Source organism: Bombyx mori, chromosome 5 (assembly GCF_030269925.1).
Source record: "Bombyx mori chromosome 5, ASM3026992v2".
Taxonomy (NCBI): Eukaryota; Metazoa; Arthropoda; class Insecta; order Lepidoptera; family Bombycidae; genus Bombyx; species Bombyx mori.
The window spans coordinates 997391-1024904 of NC_085111.1; the positions used below are offsets into that span (position 1 = coordinate 997391).

A 27514-nucleotide genomic window follows, 5' to 3' on the forward strand; every position below is an offset into this window, starting at 1 on the left:
ATGCATGACGATTCCAGACGATCAAGAATATCTACTCTTCGTATGTCGTAGACGTATGGCAGATGTCAAGGCCTACCTGAATTAAACACACTAAAATTATAAAAACTTTTTTAAGAAAAAAAAAAGAAACCTTGTTTAATAATTCCTTTGCCGACTTTGCCATAAAATACATTTAAGAACATTCATCTGTTTTGGCGGGAAACTGCAATTTCATTTTAGTCTTGACAGAGACGTGATTAAAATCTCTGTTATTTATTTTTATTATAACCCTAAAATGAACGTAGAAAGTATTTCATCATTTGCAGAAAACACAAGCTGTAATAGTGTATTGAACAAAAAAGATGAACATTTTATCATATCGACTTGTCGAAGGTTAGTAAATTCTAAATTTAGCTATGCACTCAAAGTATCAACTAATGAGTACTATTTAAAAGAAAATTATATGATTTTACTGACTGGAAACATAAATCAGCTAACAACCCAAAAGACGCGATCTTTCATTTGAATTTTCAGTTACTGTATGAGGTATGCGCGACATGTTTTGTGTGGACATTTTGATGTTTGGGATTGGTATAAATATCTGACATCACTAATTTCATGTTATCTTACAGAAATACTAATATGACGATGACTCCAAATCACAACGCTTTAAAGAATCCAGACGAGTCTACCGAAGATACTGATGCTGAAGAGGTAACAGTTTATTTAATTTCATCGTATTCGATGAAACTTAAACTTTAAATATAAAGTATCTTAAAAAATAAATTTAATCGTCAATAATGAAAAGAGAATCTTCCTGTTCACATCTATTATTCAATCAAATCTCTTATCAAATTCTCTGTGTGTATGATTTTTTAGACCTATCTCTTTGAGTACTGTACTGGATCTAGATTAGATTCTCCGTAGAAATCGGTATTATTGTTCAAAATGGCATCAAGCTCTCTGTGCTGTTATTTTTGTATATAAGTTTTGAATACTCATGATATGAGAGGAGATCTTAACTTGCGAGTGATTGAATGTAGGACATTTTAAATTTTTCTATACCAAAATCAAAGAAAAAAGTATTTAAAATTTGATGAAAACGTGATTGATTTTTAAAATCCTTTACGTCAGTTAAGTATTTATTGATATTTTTTATTGATTTTTTGGTTCTGTGGTAGTATAACATACTCTGGATTTAACTCTTTTAAAACTAATTTTTATTCGCTTAGAAATTGTTGGTGGTGTACTTTCGATCCGGAAAGATCGGAGCCGCTTACTACGTTCTTCAAACTGGAGAGGTATGCACCTGAGCCATAGAATGTATTAGCTAAATGTAGGTATTAAAAATATTTATGTCTAAAAATAGCGTGAAAACGAAGCTTGATTTGAACAGATCGAATGTAGCGGGGTGTACTTGCATATCGATGATACAACTCTCAGAACTCTCATCTAAGCAATAAGAGAAATAAAAAAAGAACTCCAAAATAACTTGTCATAAGAATTGGTGGTGCGCGGTGGTACGTCTTGTGAGTCCGTTCGGGTAGGTACCACCACCCTGTCTATTTCTACCGTGAAGCAGTAATGCATTTCGGTTTGAAGGGCGGGGCAGCCGTTATACTGTAAACAATTGAGACGTTGGAGCTCATATCTCGAGGTGGGTGGCGGCAATAATGTTTTTTTCGATATCTGGGAGCTCCGGTAACCACTTAACACCAGCGGACCCGTGAGCTCGCACCCATATTAGCAAATCACTAAGCTTTGTTCTGAACTTGTTACACTCCTACTGTTAAATATTTACAAGATTCGTTTGAAGTATTACGAATATAGTCTTTTGACAGGTCAATGACATGTCCTTTTTACTAGTTATATAATTAGTTGCTGAAGCATTGAATAGGAAAATCACTTTTGTATTTAATTACTAAGCTCAAGATTCTCAAGAGAAACACCCCTTCTGAATTACACAGTTAATGTTTCATTTTCTAATCATAAACACTCCAAGCTATAGGGAGTCAATGAATTGTAATTATAACGTACATATTATTATGATGTCACAGTCAAACTATAAACGCTTATGCAAAGTTGAATATGTAAAATGTTGCATATATTTCCTTTCAAACAATCACCAGCTTTTTATCTTGGAAGAAATTGTCGATCGTCCCCCAGAGTTCCAAATGTTCTCCAACTTATTCAGACAAGTTGAACCCTTCATGATATTGTTGGACGGCAAAAACCAAAGTTCCTTTGTACAACTGGTCAAAACCATCGTTTTCAAAAACGATGCCAATGATTTGGGCAGATGTAAGCTGGTGTTTTTGTCTGCGAAGGAATATAGTAAGTTTAATAAAATATTATAATATAATGTGGTAGTAATTTTTTTTTATTGCCCGTGTAGGCAGACGAGCATACGGCACAACTGATGGTGAGTGGTTACCGTCACCCATGGACTTCAGAATGCCAGGGGCAGAGCCAAACCGCTGCCTACCGCTAAGTACTCTTTACAAGCCTCGTTTGAAGAAAGACATGTCAAAGCGCTCGGAAAAAGCCGTGGAGGGGAGCTCATTCTAAAGCCGGAAAAAGCCCTCTGGAAACGCACTGTGGATGACCGCAGTGGCTCCAGGTAGTATGTATGAACTCTACTCCGGTGGCGGGCGATACGATGGTAAAAACGTTAAAAAAAATTGTACAATAGTATTTGCGTAAAAGTGAAACACGTAATACTGGCGTAATTCTAAATAAACAGCGAGTTCTAGACTGGGCACGCCCCACTAGAAATACATTTAGTCTGAAGCAATAGAAATGTGGCTATAAATATATCTAAATTACAAAATAAGTCATAACTTAATTCACAATGGCGAAAATTTGCTGACGATGAAAATTAGTTGATTGACGTAAAGCTTACCATAAAATGTAATGTGGCATCCAAAATGATTGCAATTTACATCCAAACCTTTACCAATTTCCGGAAATAAATAACCGAGATATAGTGATGCCTCCACCGTCACCGATGATTTGCCCAACTATCATCTATGTAACACATTTAAAAGATATTTAATGTCTTATTGGTATGGCTGTATTAGTTTCTTCCGTTTGTCCAAGACTACGAAGCCTGCAAACGGCGTATCCTCAACCTGTCCCTCCCGCGCGAGCCCCCACACTGCACAGAGGAGGAACGCACCCTCTTCCTCCGGACCGTCGTAGATTTTAGTCAAACACAGACAGTTCACTCACTCGGTGCCTTACTACGGTATTTGGACCTACATTGGAGCTCTTTGAATGTGGGCTTACACAACAACCCGCAATTTTTAAGTTTGCGTACAATCTCTTTGTAAGTTAATCTCGTTTGTATTTATTTATACTCATGAGAGCGCACAATGTTACATTTTAGCTGCGTCATGCTATACTTTAGTTAGAGATCGGCGTCCCAAGAGCACTTAATTATTTGGGGATTTAATGACGAAGGGAAGATCTTCCACCGAGCGGGTAATATTGCTCGGTAGACCGGCGGCCCAAATGTTATTGTTCGGAACTTGTACATATATCTTATATTATCTTGAAAATGTTCTCGACGCAAAAATTAAAAATCGACAAAGTCAAAGATGAAAAGAAGTGTTGTCGCACCATTCCTTAGTATTAACCCTTTGATTGCTATGTAGGTCACTAGTGCCCTATGTGACGCATTTCTGTTGTTACTAAGGCGTCCGCATATCTAGTAGACTCTGTGGAAAGACGAATCCGAAGATACTAAGATTGAATCTAGTTTCAAGAGCCCTAAAAGACTAAAATATACATTAAAAACAAAAGAGGGTAAAGTTCGGCAATCCATCCGCTTAGTAACCGAAATCGACATAACTATTTCAGTGCGCCGCGTAGGGCACCGGTGACCTACCTGGCAGCCAATGTGTTAATATCATATTTACACAATTGACCAAATAACGTCATATTAAAAGATTAAGTATCATATCTCCAAGCCTATTATTTTAAATATGATCACACTAGACGCGACATAGTAACGATCGACGACGACACATACCGCGGCCTGCAGATCTTCAGTACCATCTCACATCCCAGCAATTTCAAGAGAGGCGTCCAGGGAAGCAACAGGGAAGGGCTTAGCTTGTTTCATCTGTTTAGTAGGTGCTGCTCGAAGGTGGGACAAAGCAAAATGAGGTCAGATATTTATCTTATTTAAGGTTAGGTTTAGGTTAGTGATAATGAAATATAGAACATAACTTCATAACTTGTTACGCTATTACAAAATCAACAGGTTAACCGGATATATACATCATCATTCTCCTGCCCTTCTCCCAGTCACCTGGGGTCGGCGCAATATGTTTTCTCCTTCCGAAGATATACATATATAAAGTTCTGCCGTTGTACCCGCATCGCGCAAAGACTTCTAGATAAATTCCCATACGTTTATTTTTTGTTTCTCCTCATAGACGCTTGATACTTAGTAAAATAAAAAATAAAGAACTCTTCATTTCATATGCATAAAGTATAAAGTAATTATAGTAACAGAAGGTTATTGGCCTTAAAACAAACAAGCAACCAACCAACCAGACAACCAACGAGGTAGACCGACGATACGGTCAAAACGGCTGGTAGGGACTGGATGCGAAAGGCAAGAGACCGACAAGAGTGGGGTGGATTTGAAGAGACCTACACTCAGCCTTGGGTGGGCAAAAGGATTGAAGAAAAGAAGAGATAGTAACAGAAATCGTAACAATAACTTCAGTGCCTTCAGCCACGTAGGGCACCGGGGACCTACATGGCAGTCAAAAGGTTAAATCATAAAAGTGCGTTCGAACCACGTTTACAACACCGATTTTTTTTTGTTGCGAAGAAAAAAAGTCAAGTTAGCTAGACTAGGCTAGAGAGAGTTCGCTGATCATCAATTGTCAAACTGTTTTCTTTCGACAATATCTAGGGTTCTGATGCAGCATCCGAGCAGGGATATAGCGGAGTTGCGCCGCCGCCAAGAAGTCGTGGCCTACTTCTTACGATCACAGAATGATCCTTTAATGAGGAATATCTGTTCTGCGCTAAGGTTCATTAGGAATGTTAATGTTAGTCCTTTTTTTATCGCAAAGTTTATTTGACGTGAAAAAATCTCAGGATAAATTAGAATACTGTCGTGATATATATATAAACATCTTGATTGTAGACACGAATATATATGGTCTTGACTTTTAAAACTAATTGATCCATGTATTACTGATAATTAACTATCTTTGCGGCCATTTTATGGATACGATTTCTTTTATGGGATATCATCTATCCATGAATTTTTGACTACTGTTATTAATTTGACGTGGAGATACTTCAATCAAGGTTTATTCATATACTGTTTAACAATATTGTTTTATAATCGGCTTTACAAAGTCTACATATTTCAGGGTATTTTAGCCAAAGTTAAGGCACTTTCAGCAAAACCGTATCAATGGAAATCTTTGTACAACGTAAGCATAAACATATACAGCAACTATGTACCTTCAATATTTGTTTTTAAAACTCTATAACCCGTCATCAGACGCTGTATAACGCGGTGCTGATATGCGAGATGTGTGAGAACGCCGGAAAATCCAGTTCTTTTTTAGAGCAGCTTGCCTCATGCGATAATAAGAAACTTTATGAGGTCAGAATTTAAATAGTATTTAAATAATCAATAACCTGTTATTGTTGTTGTATACCATACGAGTATATGTGTGGAGGAGCTCACGGCTAAAGATCCCATGGAGACAGCCCACTGAGTTTCTCGCCGGATCTTCTCAGTGGGTTGCGATTCCGATCCGGTGGTAGATTCTGCGAAGCACTGCTAGGGCTAGGGCTGGCTAGCAATTTCTCTCAGGTTGAGCCCATGAGCTCACCTACTCGTCCGCGTGAAGTTGGAATAACCTCTTAGGCAACCAAGGTGGGGCAAGGTAGCGAATAAGTTGTACAAAAACAAGCTAGGACACCAATGTCAGTACCGTCAACAACATATAAGACAAATGGTCGAAATCTGACCTACATGACTTTATAATTTATTAAAATAAACTTTATCAAGGTAGGTACATTTTTGAATTAGTAATGAAAATGATATAATAGTATAATGAAATCAATTGGATATTTTTGTATTTATACCAGATGGCCCTATACATGAATCGCATTATAGACTTCGATCAGTCTAAAACTGAAGGAAAGTTCACTGTAAAATCCGGCGTGGATCCTGAATTAGATCGAAGTAAGTATTATGAATTTGTACATATGTATGTAATTCCTCAAGATTTTCTATGTATCTCTTGATTTATCTCTATTTAGCTATTGTTATAGAACCAATGATGCCATGTTTGAAAATAAAACTTAAATTAGTACATACCATGATTTCACAATAATTTCCTTTTTTTTATTTTTTATTGCCCGTGTAGGCAGACGAGCATACGGCCCACCTGATGGTGAGTGGTTACCGCCGCCCATGGACTTCAGCAATGTCAGGGGCAGAGCCAAGCCGCTGCCTACCGTGATTTCATTACATTCAATCCCAATTAGTATATTTTTATACCTTATCTGTGTATCTAGTATGGCTCTAATAAAGAATTAAAAAAAAAAAAAAGTGTATCTAGTGTCATGTTAAGTCACTTACACATATAATATAAAGTTGTCTTGAATAATTTGAAAACAATCAGAAAAGCGAACAATGGCCAGTCTCCACGGGCTCATGTCGGAAACTGCTAAAGTGGAGTTGGAAAGACTGCCCTCTTTTATAGAAGAATGCAGCATGCTTTACATGCCGCACTTAGGGTACTTACTCGCCGTGAAAGTTTGGGACGGTATGGGGGCGAGGGAAGAGCTACCCGGCCTGAAGTTTATGGTGAGGCTCTATACATATTTCTTCAATGATGAAATTATTTGGTACTAGGTACTCTAGGTACTTTGGTACGGTGTGAATCCACAGACATAATTGTAAATGCCGCCATCTGTTTTGAGACATGAATTTGTAATTGTATTTTAAGACGGCTATCCTAACAACTGTGTCACAAAGGCATGGCCCCACGCGGCAACCCTCACACAGGATGGACCACACGCTCGTGATGGTATCATTTAATATAATTGAAGCCATGAGTGGATGAAGGGAATATGATACAATTTCTTAATTTTGAGAAAACGGGCAACAAACTTTTGTCACTTGTACTTTTTCTTCGTACACAACTCCATCACATGCAATCTCTAAAAATAGCCTTTAAACCTCGAGTCTTAAGGTCTAATATGGTTTATAGGCACATAATATCGTCATTCAATGTAAAAACTCAATAATCTTAAAAATGGTACTCAACCCTTCATCCACTCATGTCTTCAATTATGCTCTATAAAAATACCTTATGTTCTCTCTAGTATAAAGTTCATTTATCTGTCCCTGATTCTTAAACTTATAAAAGTGTGACTAGATTCATTGGTAATATTTCATTTTTACGGCAATAATGATATTTCTTACAAAAAATAATCTATATAGCTTATGATCGCATCTTCCTCTCGCTGTAAGTAGTACGTGTACGTTGTCTACAGTCCGGTGTGCTTAGTGTGAGTTTTTTTACGTTCTCGATAGCGTAAACGTTAACTCAAATTCGTATGCAGTTGAAACGGCACCCCTAGCGGCCAACGTCCCAACTGCGTACAAATTTGAGTTAACTTTTACACTATCGAGAACGTTAAAAAACTCGCACTAAGCACACTGTTCACTCTTGCAACAAAACAACCACTCGTCTCGGTTTGAATTGATTCTTTGGCTTCACAACTAGACATCTGGGCCACAACTTCACATTGGCTTACGAATTTCGAGTGATCGCTGAAACCGAGGAAGACGAGAGATCAATTAAACATCTTTTACTATTAATGCGATACTGTATGAATGGGTATACGTTTGTTACTTAATCACACAAAAACTAAGTTGTACTGTAAATCTGAGACTTAGAATTCATGTCTCAATGGCAATGTAGTCTCATGTACGGCATTTACATTTATTGTCTATGGGCTCCGGTAACCACCTAACACCAGGTGGGCTGTAAGCTAGTCTATCCATCAAAGCAAAAAAAAAGAAACAAACATAATTTGATGAAATAATCGCATAAATATATCTTAAAGTAAATCTGACAGTTCTGGTTCGTGAGTTTTCGTACCCATAAATCTACTCTTTTTTTTTTTGTTGCCCTTGTAGGCAGACGAGCATACGGTCCACCTGATGGTGAGTGGTTACCGTCGCCCATGGACTTCAGCAATGCCAGGGGCAGAACCAAGCCGCTGCCTACAAATCACTACTCATCGGCTGGTAGTTGTTGACCCAGCGGGCGACACAACTCTCTATCCCGGGACAACGCAGCGAATGCTAACCTTTCAAAATTACCGACAGAACGCGGGTGAAACCGCCTGGTACGTCTAGTGTTTAAATAGAATAATCTATATAGTGCTGTAATGTTTACTGCATAGTTAGGTACGTTGCTTTCAGTTTCAGAACAACGAGTTCGTTCACTACAAAAGTAAGGGTTGCGAAGGTATGTATGTATGTATGTAGTATCTGTAACATTTAGTTTCTTGTTTTAATTTTTTTTTTTATAAATAATTAACTTGTCAGAACTAGACGTGATGATCGGCGACACGTACCCCGAGATAGTAGCTCATGAGACCCGCATCATGATGAGGCTGACTGCAGTACTGCTTGAGCACCTCCACACCCTGGCTAGCGTTATCGATAACTGTGCAATGCTAGATTGGTTAGTTTATCGATACTTAATGTGGTCACTTTTAATCGTTTACAAAGATATTTCTGATACAAGAGCTTCTTTTTTATAACATAGATGTTTTTGCCCGGTGTTACTGGTGTTATCGGAGCCCATACATATCTCAACGTGCATGACGCCACTCACCTTGACACATGAGGTGGAAATCGAACTGTCAGACTCTTTCAGAGGCACTGGGGTAGCTGTTAGCAAATCTCATTCTTCCTGGCGGAACTAGAAATGCCTTTGTGTGTTCAATAACCTCCTCCATCCTATAAAATAAAAACCTTAATTTTCTGAACCATAGAGAGGACGTATCTATTCTGAAAATGAATGAATATTGGGAAATTATGTTTTTGTACAAGTCGAATAACACGTCCCAAAATCATAATAACAGCACTACATTTTATATAAATAAGCCGTAGTTTATTTTTAAACGCTATCTTCCTCGTAAATTTTATAAAATCAATATAAAGTTCCACTGAATTGTCCCAGTCTCATAGCAATATCGAAAACTAGTAAAGAGTTCGGCTACACCCAGCCCACTCTAGTCGAGACTAAGTCGATCAGTATCAAGCAAGGGAAGCACCCCTTACACATGACCACGTGCGAGGCCTTCGTACCCAACGACTTCGAGAGCAACGAACAAGTTGGCTGCGTTAAAATCCTGACCGGCCCTAACTCTAGTGGAAAATCTGTTTATATGAAGCAGATAGGTAAGTGACGCCTTCAGCTCTAACACTCTCCTCCTCCTCGCATCGTTTCCTCACTGCTGAGGGTCGTGACCATTATAATTCGACATAATTTTACTCCTTGTGATGTCCCGCCAGCTCCTCCGATCATTGGCCGCATGAAGGGCGTCGTGGAATGGGATCTCTAGTGTGGTGCGGATTTGGTCGAACCACCTTGTCGGACCAGCTCTAACACTAGGAGCAGGCTTAGGGACCCCGGAAACCGTACTCGTCGAACTCGACAAAAAGTTTGACATGCAACCTAACCCATGAATCAGCTCGCTGAGTTTCTCGCCGGATCTTCTCAATAGGTCGCGATTCTGATCCGGTAGTAGATTCATTCGCGAAGCAGCTGCTCTTGAGTTGTTAGGTTTCCTTCGGAGGCGCTCGGACAGCTGTTAGCAAATCCCACCCCTCCTGGCTGAGCTATTGCTCGCCCACCTGTCCTGGTGAAACTGGAAAGGCCTCCGGGCCACCACTAATCCTTCAATCCTAAAAAAAATAGAATATTCATGCGGGTGCTTAGTGTTGGGTAAAGTCACCGTCGTTGTCTGCCGCGAAATTAGATCTCTCTTAGGTTTAGATTTGGTCTCGTATCTTGAAGAGCATAACTTCAACACAATCATGTCTTAAAATAGGTCGACAGTTAAATTGAGTTTCATGTGATGCTAAGATTATTTCATCAAGTAAAGGACATCATGTGCATCTATCATCATCATCATCAGTCTACATATGTCCACAGCTGGACATAGGTACCCCTCATGATTCGCCCCAATGATCGGTTCTGCTTTACACGAGATCCAACGGCCACATTCTACGTGAGATGTGCCCTGTTCTGCCATTGCCAATTCAAAATCGGCATCTTTTGTGTTAGGTATATCGGTTATCATGGTTTTCCTGTGTATCTCTTCATTCCTGAACCGATCGCGTAAGGAAACTCCGTGCGCCTTTTCTATTGCACTTTGGGTGACTTTGTGACTTCTGATAATAGATGCGATTATAGAAATAGCTTAACTTGAACTCGCAACTGACCTGTGGCAGATGTGACTCTTAGAAGTAAGCATAAATAATTTTCATAATATGTCGCTTACATTCCACCACACGGGCAGTTCACAGTATCAAAAGTTCGGTAGGGTGAAGATACGAAACTACTAAAACCTAATATACTAATTTCATTCCTCAGGCAATCAGCCAATTGACCAGGAGCATAGTTGTTAAAACATTATTAATATCTCCAGGTCTGATAGTGTATTTAGCTCACATCGGTAGCTTCGTGCCGGCTGACTCGGCTGTCATAGGCATCGTGAGTCACATATTCACAAGGATGCAGTCAACTGAATGCATCGCAGCGCACATGTCAGCTTTCCTAATAGATTTGAGACAGGTTATTACTAGCATTGTTAGTAGTATTGTACTTGTAATATTAGTAGTATTGTACTAGTATTAGATTACTTAGAATTGAATACGTACATAATTCTAATGGTTAAAGATCAGCCAATATATACAAATATTGACATCGAAAAAGTTGCAGAGAACTTTCTAGAATATTTTTTCTTTGTTACATATGTAACTAAAGACGTAGATAAGTTATTTGCAATTTTGCTTGTATGCAATGGTTGAAGACGTCAGCCTCCAAGTGACGAAAATAGCACATACGTGTACTGTCATTGATTGTCTAAACGTTTAAATATAATTATTTAGTGCTTTCACTTATAACTCAGTGATATCTATCTGATGTCAAGTGATATCTGGAATAGGAGTGGGTGATATAAATCGTATATAGATTCAATATCTATATATCGCAGCAATATCGTTGAATCCGATATCGCCCCGCACGAAATCTATATATCGATATCAGCCGATACACGATATTGCTCGATGTGATGTGCATCGCCATATTGTACCGATTCGTGAATCGAAATCTATATTTCGATATCAGCCGATACACGATATTGCTCGATGTGATGCGCATCGCCATATCGTACCGATTCGTTAATATCAGCAATATTCGTTTGGTTCGTATCGAATCGGCCAGAGTGAGTGAGCGCACGATAGGGATATCATGTGATGAATGAAACAGAAACAGGCATTATCCATACAATTGTAAACCTTATATTTAAGTCCATATGTCTGTAGATTATTCTTAGTGTATCAGCAGGATACAATTAAGGAAAGAAGTTTCAACTTTCGACCCTAACTTGAATGCAGTATAACCTATTTGCATCGTTGAATTTAATTTCACGCGCTTTGACCTTGAACTAGAATTTTTGGACAAGTGTTTATAAATACTTAAAAGTTTTAGGGTTTGATTTTTAAAGTACACATTTTTCTATTTTTAGTTGAATCCAAATAATTGAGTTTATTTCTTGTGTTTGTATTAAACTTTTGAAATCTACACTCTTTTGGTATATTTTGTAATTTTAAATTAAGACACAAAATACTAAAAACTGAAAATAATGTAGCCAGTCCTAAGCCTGGTAAAAGCATGAAGGAAAGTTTTTTTGATATTTTTATTTTCATGTTCTTTTTATTACTTTAAGATCATATTATAAATTGATATCAGAAAACCAACCGTATAACGTTGACTTAAATCTATATCTACTACGATATTATATCAGCGTATCGTTTCAAATCTCAAATATCATGAATCGAGAAAATCTACTAGCATCCATCAATATATAGATTCAGAAAATATATAGATTCAATATCCGATATTGATCCTCGATATATAGATACGATTCGATACGCGGCAAAACCGATATTACCCACTCCTAATCTGGAAACCATTGACATCACAATGTTAATGCCGCTATTGAACTAGATACATGAGCTTTAAGTCTAAATTGTATAGTTTAAAGGCTGTTTCAAACTTCAAATAGAAAAGCTTTGTGGCAGAAATAGATCGGATGCCGGTTTTTTTCTTTTTTTTTATGGGTGATAGGCTTAGATGGGTGGACGAGCTCACAGCCCACCTCGTGTAAGTCTTTACTGGAGCCCATAGACATCCACAACGTAAATGCGCCATCCACCTTGAAATATAAGTTCTAAGATCTCAGTATAGTTACAACGGCTGCTACGCCCTTCAAACCGAAACGCATCACTGCTTCACGGCAGAAATAGGCAGAGTGGTGGTACCTACCCGCGCGGACTCACAAGTGGTCCTACCACCAGTAAATAGATCGGGTGCCGGTATCAAAACACAGGCACCGAAAGTTAGGAGCATTTCAGATGGCTCTGGTTCTACAAGAGTCGACGAGTAGCAGCCTGGTGCTGGTGGACGAGTTCGGCAAAGGCACAGCGCGGCGCGACGGGGCGGCCCTGCTGGCGGCCGCGCTGGGCGCCGTGCTGGCTCGCGCGCGCCGCCCGCACGTGCTGCTCGCCACGCACTTCCTGCAGCTGCACCACTACATCGCTCCCTCGCCACTACTCACGTTCTTGGTAATATTGACAACGCCATTCTTATAGAACATTTTTTATTATATTCTATTTTAATAACCTAACAACCAAGTTCACAGTTCAGGCTATGTAAAGCGGTACCACGACCTTTTTTTTGGTCACGAGGAAATCACCGGACTTCCGCATTCCACTAGAGATGAAGGGCGGGGTATGTCAGAGACAAACTGACTAAAACCTCTAGTCGCTCAACAACACACGTCCGAACCTCGCAAGAACTCATGAAAAGGCAGACCAGTGGTCGTCGACCACTAGCCCTCTCGGTCGGTAGGCTATCCGAAGCCCGTCTAGATGGCGGTTTGCTAGAATTTGCTAAAATGAGAATACCCCGCTAGGTCAGAACCAGCGTGGGTCGATTATAGCCGGCCTTTCATGACCCATGCTCTTGCGGAAAACGCGTGCAGAGCAGTTTGCACGTCATCTTCTTAGGTGCTTTTCGCCGATCCCCAGACCGCTATGTGATAGGACTCGAAACACTTAGAGGGCCAGGGTTTGGGCCAGCTTCGCCTCCTTGGCCCCCGCTCGACAGTAGCGGGATTATGCATCTTTCAAGCGCCCCGCCGCCACCTTCTGCGAGATGATGCACTCGCAGAAGTCGAGCACCGCCTTCCGTGAATCGTCGCCGCCGAACATTAGTGCTCGGCAAGGACAAGTCGTTTCCTATTTTTGCGGCGAGGTTACGGCGCCACCCCTCCCATGCGGGGCAGACGATGAGCGTGGGCTCCGCCGTGTCCAAGTCGCAACCACAATGGTGGCACTCTGCCATCGGCTCGGCTCCGATCCGGTGCAGGAACTCACCGAAGCAACCATGCCCAGTGAGCACCTGCGTGAGCCGGAAAGTGAGGCGTTTCGACGATTCACCCAATTTACAAGGACCAAGCGAATCGCCTCGACGGTCCTACGACCAGCCGAAGGATCGGCCAGCCGCCTAGACCAGGACCCCAGCACGGACCGCCGAAATTGGGCCCTCCGTGAACTGACCACACTGGGGTTGCGGTTCGTCACCACATGTCTACTTAAGACTGAGACTTCAATTCGTTTGGAATAGGAACAAGTGTCGTAGGTACCCCTCTAAGACAAGTGATACTTTGCGGTAGAAATTGTAGTATATTGAATATTTGAAATATTGAAGGTAAATGTGAAACCGCAGATAAATACGTTTGTTGCGTCAGACATTCGATCACGTAATGCGCGACGGCTCCCCCGTGTTCTTGTACCGCGCGCGGACGGGCGTCGCCGGCGCCGGGCTGGCGCGCCACGCCGCCGCCGGGCTGGGCGCACCCGCGCTGCGCCGCGCCGACCTACTGGCGCGCTGTCTGCAGGTCATCCACTGCACCATACATTATACACTTAATATATGAGACACTGCACCCTCAGACGGCTCCTGATAAATACTATAGACAAATTCATAAACATCTCCTGTACTTTGAAATCGATGTATTTCGCTTAACGAAAAAATACATATGATTAAACTTTTCAAAATCTTAAAAAAATCCAAATCATGCCAAATAAAGTATTGATGTGCCTTTGGAAAACATACAGCATTGTATTATGAAGAAGCAGTGTGTACTTAGCTTAGATTCCTTGTCTATGTCCAACCATAGACAGTCAATTTAGTTCCATCCTTAGCCGCTAGGTGCTGCCAGCAAGTATAAAGGGAGCGCAGCCATCTTTGATCTTCATAGCGTTGTGTACTTTCGTACTGTGAAGTCGCAAGTCCACTAATATTTATTCGACTTCTTATTAATTGCAAAAAATATTTATTTTGTGTTTCTATGAGTGTTATTTTGCAATCATTACGAGTATTATTTACCAATCCTATCATCGGACGCCATGAATCACGCGTCATCTGTTGGAGGTGATGTTGAGTCAAGCTCCATAATTTCCGAGAGGGAAGATGTCCAGGCGAGACGCGATGGAGACGCCTCGCGTTCGAACAGCTCGTCAAGCGAAAAAGAACAAAAGGAGTCTCTGCGTAAGAAACGACGGGATTCAAAGGTAACGGTCGATCTTCGAATCGGCTCGTTATCCCACCAGGTCAGTGACGTTGTAAATCTAATAATGCATCAACTGTGTGTAACAATTGAATGTAACGAAAATTGTTGTAAACAAATTGATCTCGTCAATACGGAAATTTTGACAAAAACACAACAGATTTAAACTAATAATCTTTGTAACATAATTACTGAAAACTTTGACAAATCGTCTCCGTCGTACAAGTTACCCGTAAAAAGCGTTTTAAATTGTATACGGAAAAAAGGGCCGTATGTATAGAAATAAGACGTCAAAGTTTAATTTCCGTGGTCTCTAACAAAGTATCCTGTTGCCAACGCACCACTCATTGAGGAATTTTTGTTTGATAATAGTAAATTGAAATCTATTCAGTCCCTCGGAGGGCTACAATCCTATTTGTCACGATCTCGTACAAAAGGTAAGCCAAACATTATAAACAATCATAGTCCGTAACATCTGGCACAATCCAGAGGGGGGCAATTGAAGACACCGACGGGAGGCACTGAGTGCCACCAAAATTGTAATAATTTGTAAACCATGTATGGTTACCAAATACCGTAAAAAAAAAACAAAAAAAAAATTTTCTGCGGAAGAAAAGCGACGGATCAATGCGTCCAACTGTTTTTCGGACACCTAGGTACCAAACTTTCTCCACCCAGGGGACTGGATGATAGAATTGAACATTTCTCAGGAATATTTTTCTAGTATCAGTCGCAAAATTTCGTCGATACTTCTTGAGGATCAGTACCAAGGTACCAGTATCAGTACCTCCAGGAAGGAATCGGTACCTTCTTATGAGTTAGTATGAAATGACATGCCTACCCTTCGATCTGGCTTCAGAGCCACACCTTTTTGCTTCTATAACATGCGGGTCGCAGAGACCTTGCGTGCAAAGGGAACTCGAGTGCTAGTGTCTACTAGACGACTTCCTTTTTGGTCGACCAAGACAAATCCAAGTTGAAACTTCAGGCTGCAGAAGCTGCGAAGCTTTTGGATTAACCTTTTTTGCTTCCATAACATGCTGGGTCGCAGAGACCTTGCGTGCAAAAGGAACTCGAGTGCTAGTCTACCTAGACGACTTCCTTTTGGTCGACCAAAACAAATCCAAGTTGAAACTTCAGGCTGCAGAAGCTGTGAAGGTTTTGGATTATCTGGGCTGGCATGTCAATTTCCATTATATAGGGTGCTCGGTCGCTCGGTCGCTCGGTCGCGGAGATATTGCGTGCAAAATCGAGTGCTAGCTTACCTACACGACTTAATCTTGTTTCACCAAGACAAATAAACGTTTTTGTTCCCATAGCATGCTCGGTCGCGGAGACCTTGCGTACATAGGGAAGTCAAATGTTAACGTACCTACGCGACTTTCTCTTGGTCCTTGAAGACAAATACACCTTTTTGCTTCCACAGCATGCTCGGTCGCAGAGGCATTGCGTGCAAAATCGAAGTGCTAGCTTACTTACACGACATGATCTTGTTTCACCAAGACAAATAAACGTTTTTGCTCCCATAGCATGCTCGGTCGCGAAGACCTTACGTACATAGGGAAGTCAAATGTTAACCTACCTACGCGACTTTTTCTTGGTCCATGAAGACAAATACACCTTTTTTGCTTGCATAGCATGCTCGGTCGCGGAAACATTGCGTGCAAAGGGATGTTGAGTGTTATCCCACCTACGCAAATCCCACCAGGTCCATCAAAAGAAGTCCAAGTTGAGTCTCCAGGCCACATAAGCTGTAAAACTCTTGGATTATTTGGGCTGCCAAGTCAGCCTTACAAAAAATCAATTAGTACACTGGTTCAAGAGATGACATGTCTAGGGATTCGATGGAAAATTGCGAGAAATGAAGTGGCCACTCAACAACATCCTAGCTCAAACTCTGACGGAATTACATCAATCTATGCTAACTTGCAAATTTTCTTGCGAAGTTTCAAGAAAAGGGGTTACAAATGCAGTGCTGACGCGGAGCCACATGTCAAACATTGCCGAGACCCAAAACCAACCATTTCCTGGCAACGGAAGCTTCGGACATGGGTAGGGGTTACAATTAGACAAAATATTAACGTCCTGTCTATGGTCAGCTCAACAACAGAAACGGCTCACCCACAAAAGAGCTATTTGTAATGGTAGTGACAATCAAAATGAATCTGAAAGTATTTCACTAACGTTGACCTTTCGATTTTTAAACCTAAGCGATAAGTTCAAGATAACTGTCAGCTTATCTCTCGGGGAGATACAACATCATAGCCGACAGGCTATCACGAGGAAATCAACCTGCGAAATGGCACTTTTTACCACAAGTGACCACAAAAGTTTTTCGAAAGTGGGGTCATCCGGATATAAACCCATTCGCCGACCAAGATTAGATACCTTCAGCAGACCGTAGAGGATGCAACTAGCATGGAGAATTCCTCCTCTCAACCTTCTCCCCAAAGTACTGACTCACTTCAACAGTGTCTAGGGAACCTACCTGGTAGTGTTCCCAGACTGAGCGAAAGCATTTGGGTTTCCAAGCCCTCAGATCCCGAACGCTAGATAACTCGCACGAAATCCAAAACCTGCCTCCTCCACAGGTTAAACATTAACCCTGAAAGCTTAGAAAGGGGGGGGGGGGTTGTACAAATAATAGACTGGTCTAAACAGGAGAAGATTTATTGAAAATTAGCTGGTGTCAATCCACTTTGTCAGCATACTTACCAGCAACTAGAAGATGGTGCATATGGTGCATATGGTGCTACAGTTTTAAAATTGATCCTAAGTCTGCAGATGTTGCCAAATTCTTTCTTCTTTTCCAAAAAGAAAATTTTGCCTATAAAACAATCCTTCTGCATCATAAAGCAGCGCTGTCGACTTTCTGTGGGCGAAATACATGTAGGACAGCAAACATTCTCAAGCTCTCTAATAAAAATTGCTATTTTAAAAAAGCCATCGGAATAGCTAAACAAAATTCAACTACTTATTACAATTTTACTAAGTGTAGTCCCATTCACATGAGATCCGAGAATAGTTCTAAACTGGTTTTCTTCAAACCCAGCCACCACATCACGCCTCAATGTAGCTTGAAGGACACCAACAACCATGTTGCTGGCTACGGGACGCAGAGTTAATGACCTTACTTTGCTCAACATTTCTAAAGACAGTTTCTTTGATAACAGAGAAAAACATCTTTCTGATACCAGTCTTTGGGTCTAAAATTGAAATCCATTTTTGTCAATAATCTGCATAAGTGCTTTCTAAACATGAAACTAAAGACATGCCCGGTAAGATTCGTAAGGACTTTTTTGTAACTATGTGTGTTGTCACAAAAGCGGCATCCCGTACTGTAATTGGAAACTGGTCTTCGTTCAACCTTACGAGGTAATGGCATCAACGCATCTCTAAGAAGTTGTAGATCAGCAGTAGCCTCTGAGATGGATTGATAATGAACCAATGGACGAAATATTTCTAGAGGCAATTGCAAATCATCCAAACGTTTACAATAATTATTGCCGAATAATAGAGCTTCGTAAAGATCCTCACGATTCTTTTTTCTCAACACATTTACTTCTACATGATGTATATACATCATTTATACAATTTATACATTTTCTTGTATATACAAGATAAAATGTTTATTACAAACTTATAAATATTTTTTAATTATTGAATTAACATGGAAGTTAACAACTGTTTTTTCGATTTAATAATTATATAAATTATGAACATTATCATTGCGCTTCATAATTTTATTATGGCTTTACCTATTTCATCATAGCGTTGTGCTTAATAATTTCACCAGCAGATAACAAACACGTCTTCATAATACAATGCTGTATGTTTTCCAAAGGCACATCAATATTACGGTTTTACATAACAATAAAACCGATATTATGTGCCGAGAAGGAAAACATACAGCATTGCAGGAAGTTCTTCCTGGTGAAGACTATGAAGATCAAAGATGGCTGCGCTCCCTTTATACTTGCTGGCAGCACCTAGCGGCTAAGGATGGAACTAAATTGACTGTCTATGGTTGGACATAGACAAGGAATCTAAGCTAAGTACACACTGCTTCTTCATAATACAATGCTGTATGTTTTCCTTCTCGGCACATAATATCGGTTTTATTGTTATGTAAAACCGTAATATTTTCGTGTACTTTATTATTCACATAAAGTATAGAGTACAATTACCTGAAATAACGTACAATAATTTATTATGAAGTACGGGTGGCAACCCTATTATTTATAGTTAACATTTTCAAACCCTACACACAATTTTTCAAACCCTTTCCCCGCTGTATAATCTCAAATGATATTGTGATTCTATCTTCAGTTTACGAAACCTAAAAATATGCATTGGCAATAAAAACATCTATTAAGGCGGTAGCTATCTTTGATACAAAACTTGGACTACTACCAAAACCAAAGAGTGGCGAATCATTCCATCAATATTTCTGCTAATTTTGTAAAATTCAAATCTAATTAAATCGTTTGTAATTCTCTATTCAATATGACAATCCAGAATTGAGGTGACATTTATCATGTACCTCAGGTGTGCATTTTTCAATGTTTTGAAACGGTGATCAGTCGGTTGGTTAAATTAAAAATAGATAATAGTTTAAAATAACTAACAATAAAATAAAAGCGTATTACGATAATTACGATAATATTAGCGTAAACGATCAGTCGGAGTCGTTCTGTTGCAGAACAACGATCTACCGCCGGCTAATGAACAGATAACGTCCAAGCTGAGGAGTCGCGTGGAAATTGTCAAAAAACTTATTTTAAAGGACATTATTTAATTACACATAATATACATCATATTTTCTCTATTTCACATTTTGATATTTTTAATCTTAGCTAAATTAACAATAATATAAAATATAAATTAATATTTCAGTTTAGTATTTTTAAAGATTAAATACACCAAATTCAATTTATAAAAACACAAGACATCAATTTTATTGATTCATTGTTTTCGTTTATAAGCACTAGAACATCGTAACCAAATGGCTGAAATAATAAAATAACGAATGGAAAAGAAAAAAAAAATTGCCTTTTTATATACTTATTAACATTCAATACTTTGATATAATAGTTATTATATTGTTGTTACTTTATATAATTTAAGCGTACACAATTCACAAGCCGGAATGTTTAGTTTCACGCGCATCCGCTGTCACGAAATAAAATAGCATTTTGTGACCAATTTCACTAACGCCAAGCTGCATGAGGACCTCATACTACTTTTTTCTATATATATATTCATATCTCTATATATTTCTTTAACTGAATAAGTTTACGGTCTCAAAAATGAAATTAATTAAAATTAATATAAATGAAATAATTCAATAAAAATAATGATAAACGTTGCTTATAACTGTTGCTTATAACTGATGACAAAAAGTTTAAGGCAAGACTAATCTACACCATAGACCGATGTTTACAGAGAATCGTGTACTTACAGATAAAAAAAAAGCTTGGCGTCTATCTAGTAACTTCTTATTCAATTACATAGCACAACCACATTCAGAAGCTGTTACAAAAAATTACGCTTTCATTAAAAAAGCATACAAAAACTTACAATTATGTAAATTACATTTAGCAAGCGCATTACATTACAACATGTACAAAAGTATATAAAATATATTAATCACAACGAAGGAAATAAAAAATATATTTTAAGTGTGGGACTTACACACATCTTAAGTAAACTTAGACACGAGAATATAAAAATAAAATAAAAAAAAGCACCGTCGTTATATCGAAGAACTTCCGACGCGATACGACAAAACACATCAATATATATACAAACAATTTTATAACAATCAAATTTGTGCTCTAATGTAGTTCGTTTGATATTCTTATTGTCGTAATTGGAATTTAACATTTGTAACATTACACGAGGCAGCGCGCCGCCAGCAAACATCGGCATCGCTCGCGACGCTGAGGCGGCTCGGAGGCGGCTATCCTACCTACTACAGGCGAAGCTAAATAAACACATTTTAGCGAATTCTACTTTTAGATATTGAAATTCGCATACCAAGTTTTCAAATTTTTCAAATTTCACGTAGTCTTTTCACAGACTGTATACTCAGTAGACATATAGTTTTGAATTTAATGAAATTTATTATTTCACTACATTATTGGGCCTATGTCAGTCGCGAATTTATATACAATTAATTCGTCCATAACTAAGAAGGTAGTAAAGTTATTCAGGATGGTGGAATCCGATAATTACATGAAACTAATTTTATATCTTATTGAGAGGTTTGAATACGTGCGATATTGCGTAAAAAGAAGCGAAGCCAGAGCAACGATAGCAAAAAAAGTGAGATTTAACCCAGATCTAGATCGGCAACAAAGGATGTTGTTTTTATATAAATATTTTTTTATTAATTTGGCATCATTAAATATATTTTTATTTGAAAACCACTTGCAGTCTCCGGCATAGCGTTTATAAAAACACACCTCTATATTATATCAATCTACGTATACAGAAGACAACATTTACATACAGAATACAATAGGATATTCCATTTTAATATAGTGTTGCTCCAACATTGAATTTTATGGGTATATATTTTGTAATAATCATCGAATAATAAAATGTGTGCGTGTACTAGTGTACACACGTAAGAAGTGAAACTTGTTTATGGCCTTATTTTTCGAAAAATGATCTACATGCAACTTTCTAGAAATTGGTTAAATAAAGTTAAATTAGATAAAGTTTAAACAAAAGGATTTTATTATCATAGACATGAATACAAAAAAGTTAAATTAGATAAAGTTTAAACAAAAGGATTTTATTATCATAGACATGAATACAAAACAGATGGCGCGTAACGGAAAAAAGTGACGCGTAACCGAAAAATGTGACGGTAAATTTTTTTCCAACGCCGATAAGGAAGTTTCACTTCAAAAATTTATTTTCAAATAATTGTATTAAATATTCAAATTAGGTATTTATAAATTACATTTAAAATATACACACAATTTATATATGTGGTATATTGAAATGTTTATTACTGTTCTGTATCAGTTTATATTCGGAATAGCGCGTCAATCTGTTTATTTATCAATACATTGTCAATCGCGACCTCACATGGTACAATCACAAACTTGAAAATTTCAAGTTTTTATTTGAAGTTCTGTAAATATTGACACAATCACACATTGACTGCGCGAGCCACTACAGAACTTGTTACGAGGCTGGTGGAACTTAATGAATAAACACAACTGTACGTGTGATATAGATTCTCGCACTCTTCGAGTCTAGCGGTTTATTAACAACTAGCGACCTCTAACAACTCGCCCTCGCTTCGCTTCGGAAACTGTAATTTATTATTGATTTCTCCACTGTTTAATGGATGTTATTATACATATAAACCTTCCTCTTCAATCACTCCATCTATTAAAAAAAATCCGCATCAAAATCTGTTGCGTAGTTTTAAAGATTTAAGCATACATAGGGACAGACAGATATAGGGACAGAGAAAGCGACTTTGTTTTATACTATGTAGTGACAATAGTGACGTGTTAATGATGACGTCACTCCGCGCTCTACGATATGTCGGTACAATTCACGTCCCGGGTCGATGTTGGAGCAACAGTTCGCGGTGGTCGGTTGAGCAGTCTACATCGTCTTCATCTGCTGCATGAGGTCCTCCAGCGACAGCTCCGAGGCGGCCACGGCGCCGCCCGTGCTGGACTCCGGGGTGCTGCTATCCACCGGGATACTGTACGCCACCTGGATATATAAATACCAGAGGTTCCAGATAATGTGCCCAAGATACAGGATAAAATTGAGGAAAGCATACTAAAAATTTTATAATAAAATATTAATAGCTTATAAATTCTATTTTTTTTTATTGCTTTGATGGATGAACGAGCTCACAGCCCACCTGGTGTTAAGTGGTTACTGGAATAAACATCTACAACGTAAATGCGCCACCCCACCTTGAGATATAAGTTCTAAGGTCTCAGTATAGTTACAACGGCTAATAGCTTGTTGTTTGAAGAAATATTAATTTAATTCGAAAAAATCTTAAAAAAATCATTTTGACTCTGTTCAGTAAGGCGCCTATTGTGGTGTTCATTAGAGGAAAATTAATATTCGAATGTAAAATTATGAGGTGACAGTTTCATTAAATTTATAATTGGGCACGTTTACAAAGCTGGTGACCGACCTGGACTCCGTCCACAAGCTTCAGCCCCGGGCAGTCCTCGTCCGCGGGACTGTTCTCCTCGAGTACGCTTATCCCTGGAACAAAACACAATATGACGTGATATTATAGTTAGTCATTTGTTTTCTAGCCTGAGATGGCGCTGCTGTCCTCTACTACTAATTCCTGACCGCCCATCCGTGTGCAATCACCGTTCCGCGTGTCCCACATGGAGGGCGGTCGTTATAGTAGATTTACACAGGGTCAGTAGCTGTCGCCAGTGCTGGCACCGAAAGCTGACTCATACGATTTACAGGCAGTCAGTTGGGCGCTGGGGGAAGCGGACTGACGCCGAAAAATATGAAGCGAGTATATTCAGTCAGTACTGAACTGAAATCAGTCTACACGATGGCAGTGCCAGGTCAGCACTGACTCGGCAGTGTGCTGACGTTAATTACTGACTCAATGTAAATCTGCCTTTAGCAGAGTGTGGTGGCTGCACGGACCCCAGTCGTTGTCCTGGTGCACTGGTCCGCAGTCCTCGGTGACCTCGGCGGCGAGCTCCACACGCGGCTGCAGGCGGCGCTGCTCCTGGCGCGCGCGGCACGACGCGTCGTCGCACGTGGGGTTGGGCTGCAACGTGTCACCATATTGGAGGTGTCTTGTCGGATGTCCAGGGCTGCATTTTTTTTAACCGACTTCAAAAAATAACTGGTAAATTACTGGTGGTAGGACCTTTTGTGAGTCCGCGCGGGTATGTACCACCACCCTGCCTATTCCTGCCGTGAAGCAGTAATGCGTTTCGATTTGAAGGGCGGGGCAGCCGTTGTAGCTATACTGAGACCTTAGAACTTACATCTCGAGGTGTGTGGCGCATTTATGTTGTAGATGTCTATAAGCCCCAGTAACCACTTAACACCAGATAGACAGTGGACTTGTCTACCTAAAAAAAAAGTTCTAAGATCTCCGTTCCAGCAGTACTGCCCTACCCTTCAAACCGAAACACATTACTGCTTCACGACAGAAATAGACAGGTTATCATTTGAAACGATATTTCCTGCTATTATATTGTACTTATAAACGACCATTTTCAGGGTAACATTAATTTTTATTATTCATTTATGATAACGGCAAACAAGTTGACAAAATAAACTAAAAATATTTTTTTGGGAACAAAAAATATTTTTTTCCTTTTTTTACCGGGATGTACCATAGCAATAAATGACAAGTGAGGTGATTGGAGCATTACCTTCAAACTCATCGTGGGGAAGAAATCGGTGAGCGCGCTGTATCCCAGGTAGTGGGTGACATTACCGAACTCCAATAGATACTTCAGAGTGTTTTGTACTGAAAAATAATACTTCATTATGTAGAATAAGCCGCTCTGAGCTCATTCAGTATCTATATATCTATGTGACGGAATCTTTCAACGCCATTGACTAACTTCAATACATCCTCTTAACTTGAAAATTAGCGCACGTGTCATGTCATCAGACACCATCTTTATTTTTAAAGCAAATTTATAAAAGAGTGGTACGCGTGCAACTTGGCACACATGAAAGAAGTGAAACTTCTTTTGCGGTGTGCATTATTGTAGTTATCTTCATTTTTCATCCCTAAATCAAATTTCTCTTGTAATAGAGAACGCTGTTTATAAAATAAAAACGACCTAGCTCGCTTTGTTCGTTCCCTGTCTCCACGGTCTAGTGGTTCGCGAGACGCTCTATCTATTTTCTCACTCTCGCTCGTCTTAAATTGTATCTTCTCTTTCTAACCGTAACGAATCTGTCGTGAGTTACATTTTACTCTCAACGCGCCTAAAGAAGTTTCACTTCAAAAATCAAAGCTTCTTCGATCGCCGTCTGCAGATAACATAGCTTCGTTTACCAAGGAATCCCGCGACGATCCCCATGGTGGTCGGTAGACTGGCCGCACACACTCCCTCCCGCTTCAGCGTGCGTTCGTCTACTTTAGTGGCCACCACCAGCGGAGGAGCGCACTGAAAATGTGAAAAATGCATTTCGTTATTAAATTATTTTTTTATTGCTTAGTTGGGTGGACGAGCTCAGAGCCCACCTGGTGTTAAGTGGTTACCGGAGCCCATAGACATCAACAACGTAAATGCGCCACCCATCTTGAAATATAAGTTAGTTATCTCCGTATAGTTACTATTTTACTCCTTATACCATCAACGTTATAAACATTGTGATTCAAAGGCCATTAAGTGTTTCGTGTTGTAATAAAGCAATTAATATTTTATTATACAAAATTATTCCTTAATCATCATAGTTATTTAATTAATTGCACTACAGAATCAATTAATAAATGAGACATAATTAAATAGAATGACTCACGGCGAAACAAGCCGACTCCCCAGGTGAAATGAATTGTATGTGTCCAGAGACAGCATTCTCACTAACACCAGACTCAAACCACTTCTGATCGAGTTCATTGCAAGCTGTATTGATGGCCATGCGAGCTTCGAAGTTGTCCACGCAGCTAAGGACTAGGTCAACGGTGCCACCGGTTAAACTACCCTTACTGTAAACAAACAGACGACAATAACAACTTTTTTTTTGCTTATTTGAGTGTGCGAGCTCGCGATCCACCTGGTGTTTGGTAGCTACCAGAGCCCATAGACATCTACAACGTAAATGCCGCCACCCACCTTGAGATATAAATTGTAAGGACTCCTTTTTTATAGTATTATAATAGTAATATATAAACATTATTTATACGTTTTGTTAGTGAAACAACAACACTTTATACAACATTACTATGGCTCATTTTCTTATTTTATTAATTGTCTAATAAGTTAAGTTAATAATGATTGTCTCACTGTCAAAATTTGAAAATGGTAATTCATATCAAGCTCATGCTTGAAATATTTTGGAACCTGAAAAAGATTATTTCACACACACTAGAAACAATTTTTTCATAAAATATGAGTTACAAATATAGGAATTTGATATTATGCTCAAAGTTATTTAATCTAATGAACCACATGAAATTTTCAAACTTGTAACAATCTAACTAATTGAATACCTAATTGTATCGCAGAACTTTTGAAAGTTATCAACAGTTGTGATATTATAGTTGTAAGCATCAATGGTGACATCAGGGTTAATGTTCTGTAATGTGGCAGCAGCTGCATCCACCTTGCTGAGCCCTGCTTGGTGAGGCTGGAAGAACAGCCGGTTCATGTTGGCAAGTTCTACTTTGTCGTAGTCAAAGAGGATAAGCTGCAAATAGAAAAACTTATGATGCATCTCCAGAAACCAGTTAATAATAAAGGAAAACAACATATTTCTACTAAACTAAGCATACTTTATATTTTGTATGTTTGTACTTTGTGAACTGTCACTTGTATCAGGAATCCGGTGGACACTCAAACCAGTATCAGACGAAATCATGGATCTTACATCTTATATGATACTATGGTACACAGCTACAGTGACGTAGCGTGGTGGCGGGGGCAGCCCGCCCCGGGCTGCACTTTTTAGGGGGCTGCAAAATTTTACAATAAATAATAAAAATACTTGAACCATTTCATATTTTTATCGCAACTACAAATTTGGACCGATTGAACTGGCAACACCGTCTGTGTGTATGTGCAAACTTTTTTTATTTAAAATATTATCTGTAGATATAATGCAAAATAATGATGACTGCTCTTGCAAATAATTAACCTAATTAAAAGGGCGGCAAAATTGTCTTCACCCCCAGGCGGCTGACACCCACGCTACACCACTGCACAGCTATACTACAAGGTGCAAATAGTATGAGTAAATTATATGAGTTTAGTCATGATTTTAATATTGTTATATCAGCAATCACTTGCACAACCATTTTTTCCTAGTACTCTAGATGGGTGCACAGTCAATCACCATTAAAATTGTCACCAGATTCCATAGACATCACAACTTGAATGTTGTCATTACCCTGAACATAACATAGGACTTGTGTTGTACAAAATCAGCATGTTTTTAATACACACAGTTATGGAACTATTGTTTTTAATACCCTAACTGGTCTGCCATGCCAGTCTACATATTTCAATATATTTTGAATCATACATACCTTCCCAATTCCACATCTAGTCAGCATTTCAGCAGTCACACTACCGACACCTCCCACACCAACTACAGCTACAGTCTTCTCACGGATCTGTTCATAGTTGTTTACAATGCCCATCCTTTTGAGAGCCATTAAACGACTGGAAACATTTTGGAATATCTATGAATTCTCAGCATGTAAGCTCATAGATATCATTTAGGATTAAAACTTAACCAGGTTGTAACTTTTTAGAGAAATGTTTTGTTTTTTCCATGAAATAATAATACGTCAACAAAGAATTACTTCATACTTTCATTAAAATAAATTAAACAACTATTAGAGAATTGAACTTTTTAACACATTTATTAGCTTAACCAAGATCTACCT

General features: G+C 39.0%; 2 protein-coding genes across 5 annotated transcripts in view; one reads left to right on the top strand and one right to left on the bottom strand.

Moving 5' to 3' along the window:
• The first annotated feature begins 190 nt into the window (after positions 1–190).
• LOC110385197 (mutS protein homolog 5) lies at positions 191–19958 on the top strand. 3 transcript variants are annotated; one of them, XM_038010879.2, is made up of 18 exons: positions 191–372; positions 612–693; positions 1212–1280; positions 2109–2313; positions 3079–3307; positions 3979–4149; positions 4910–5048; positions 5379–5441; positions 5513–5617; positions 6109–6205; positions 6648–6832; positions 8462–8507; positions 8588–8726; positions 9228–9448; positions 10702–10847; positions 12692–12901; positions 14089–14238; positions 19613–19958. In XM_038010879.2, the coding sequence occupies exons 1-18, from the start codon at positions 275–277 to the stop codon at positions 19706–19708; spliced, it is 2451 nt and encodes an 816-aa protein (XP_037866807.2). In that variant the 5' UTR covers positions 191–274; the 3' UTR covers positions 19709–19958. The 3 variants fall into 3 exon arrangements, with proteins under 3 accessions (XP_037866807.2, XP_062524496.1, XP_062524495.1); XM_062668512.1 differs by lacking the exon at positions 5513–5617 and having other exon boundaries at positions 202–372; XM_062668511.1 differs by lacking the exon at positions 5379–5441 and having other exon boundaries at positions 202–372.
• The window catches only part of LOC100270786 (ubiquitin-activating enzyme E1-like protein), a 9082-nt gene continuing 1253 nt past the window's right edge, over positions 19686–27514 (bottom strand). Inside the window, 11 exon segments of one of the 2 annotated variants that reach the window (NM_001145333.1) lie at positions 21309–21511; positions 21829–21928; positions 21965–22200; positions 22434–22656; positions 23096–23169; positions 23578–23704; positions 24321–24418; positions 24959–25070; positions 25426–25612; positions 26117–26313; positions 27152–27287. In NM_001145333.1, coding sequence (NP_001138805.1) covers positions 22543–22656; positions 23096–23169; positions 23578–23704; positions 24321–24418; positions 24959–25070; positions 25426–25612; positions 26117–26313; positions 27152–27287 — 1045 coding nt within the window. In that variant the 3' untranslated portion in view covers positions 21309–21511; positions 21829–21928; positions 21965–22200; positions 22434–22542. 2 annotated transcript variants of the gene reach the window in all.

What these genes read in the sequence shown, in the direction of transcription:
- LOC110385197 (XM_038010879.2), top strand. Translation starts at nt 275, where the DNA reads ATGAACGTAGAAAGTATTTCATCATTTGCAGAAAACACAAGCTGTAAT. An exon ending in AATGGAAATCTTTGTACAAC is followed by an intron (nt 5,442 to 5,512) that starts GTAAGCATAAAC and finishes ACCCGTCATCAG; the next exon opens with ACGCTGTATAACGCGGTGCT. An exon ending in GGATCCTGAATTAGATCGAA is followed by an intron (nt 6,206 to 6,647) that starts GTAAGTATTATG and finishes GAAAACAATCAG; the next exon opens with AAAAGCGAACAATGGCCAGT.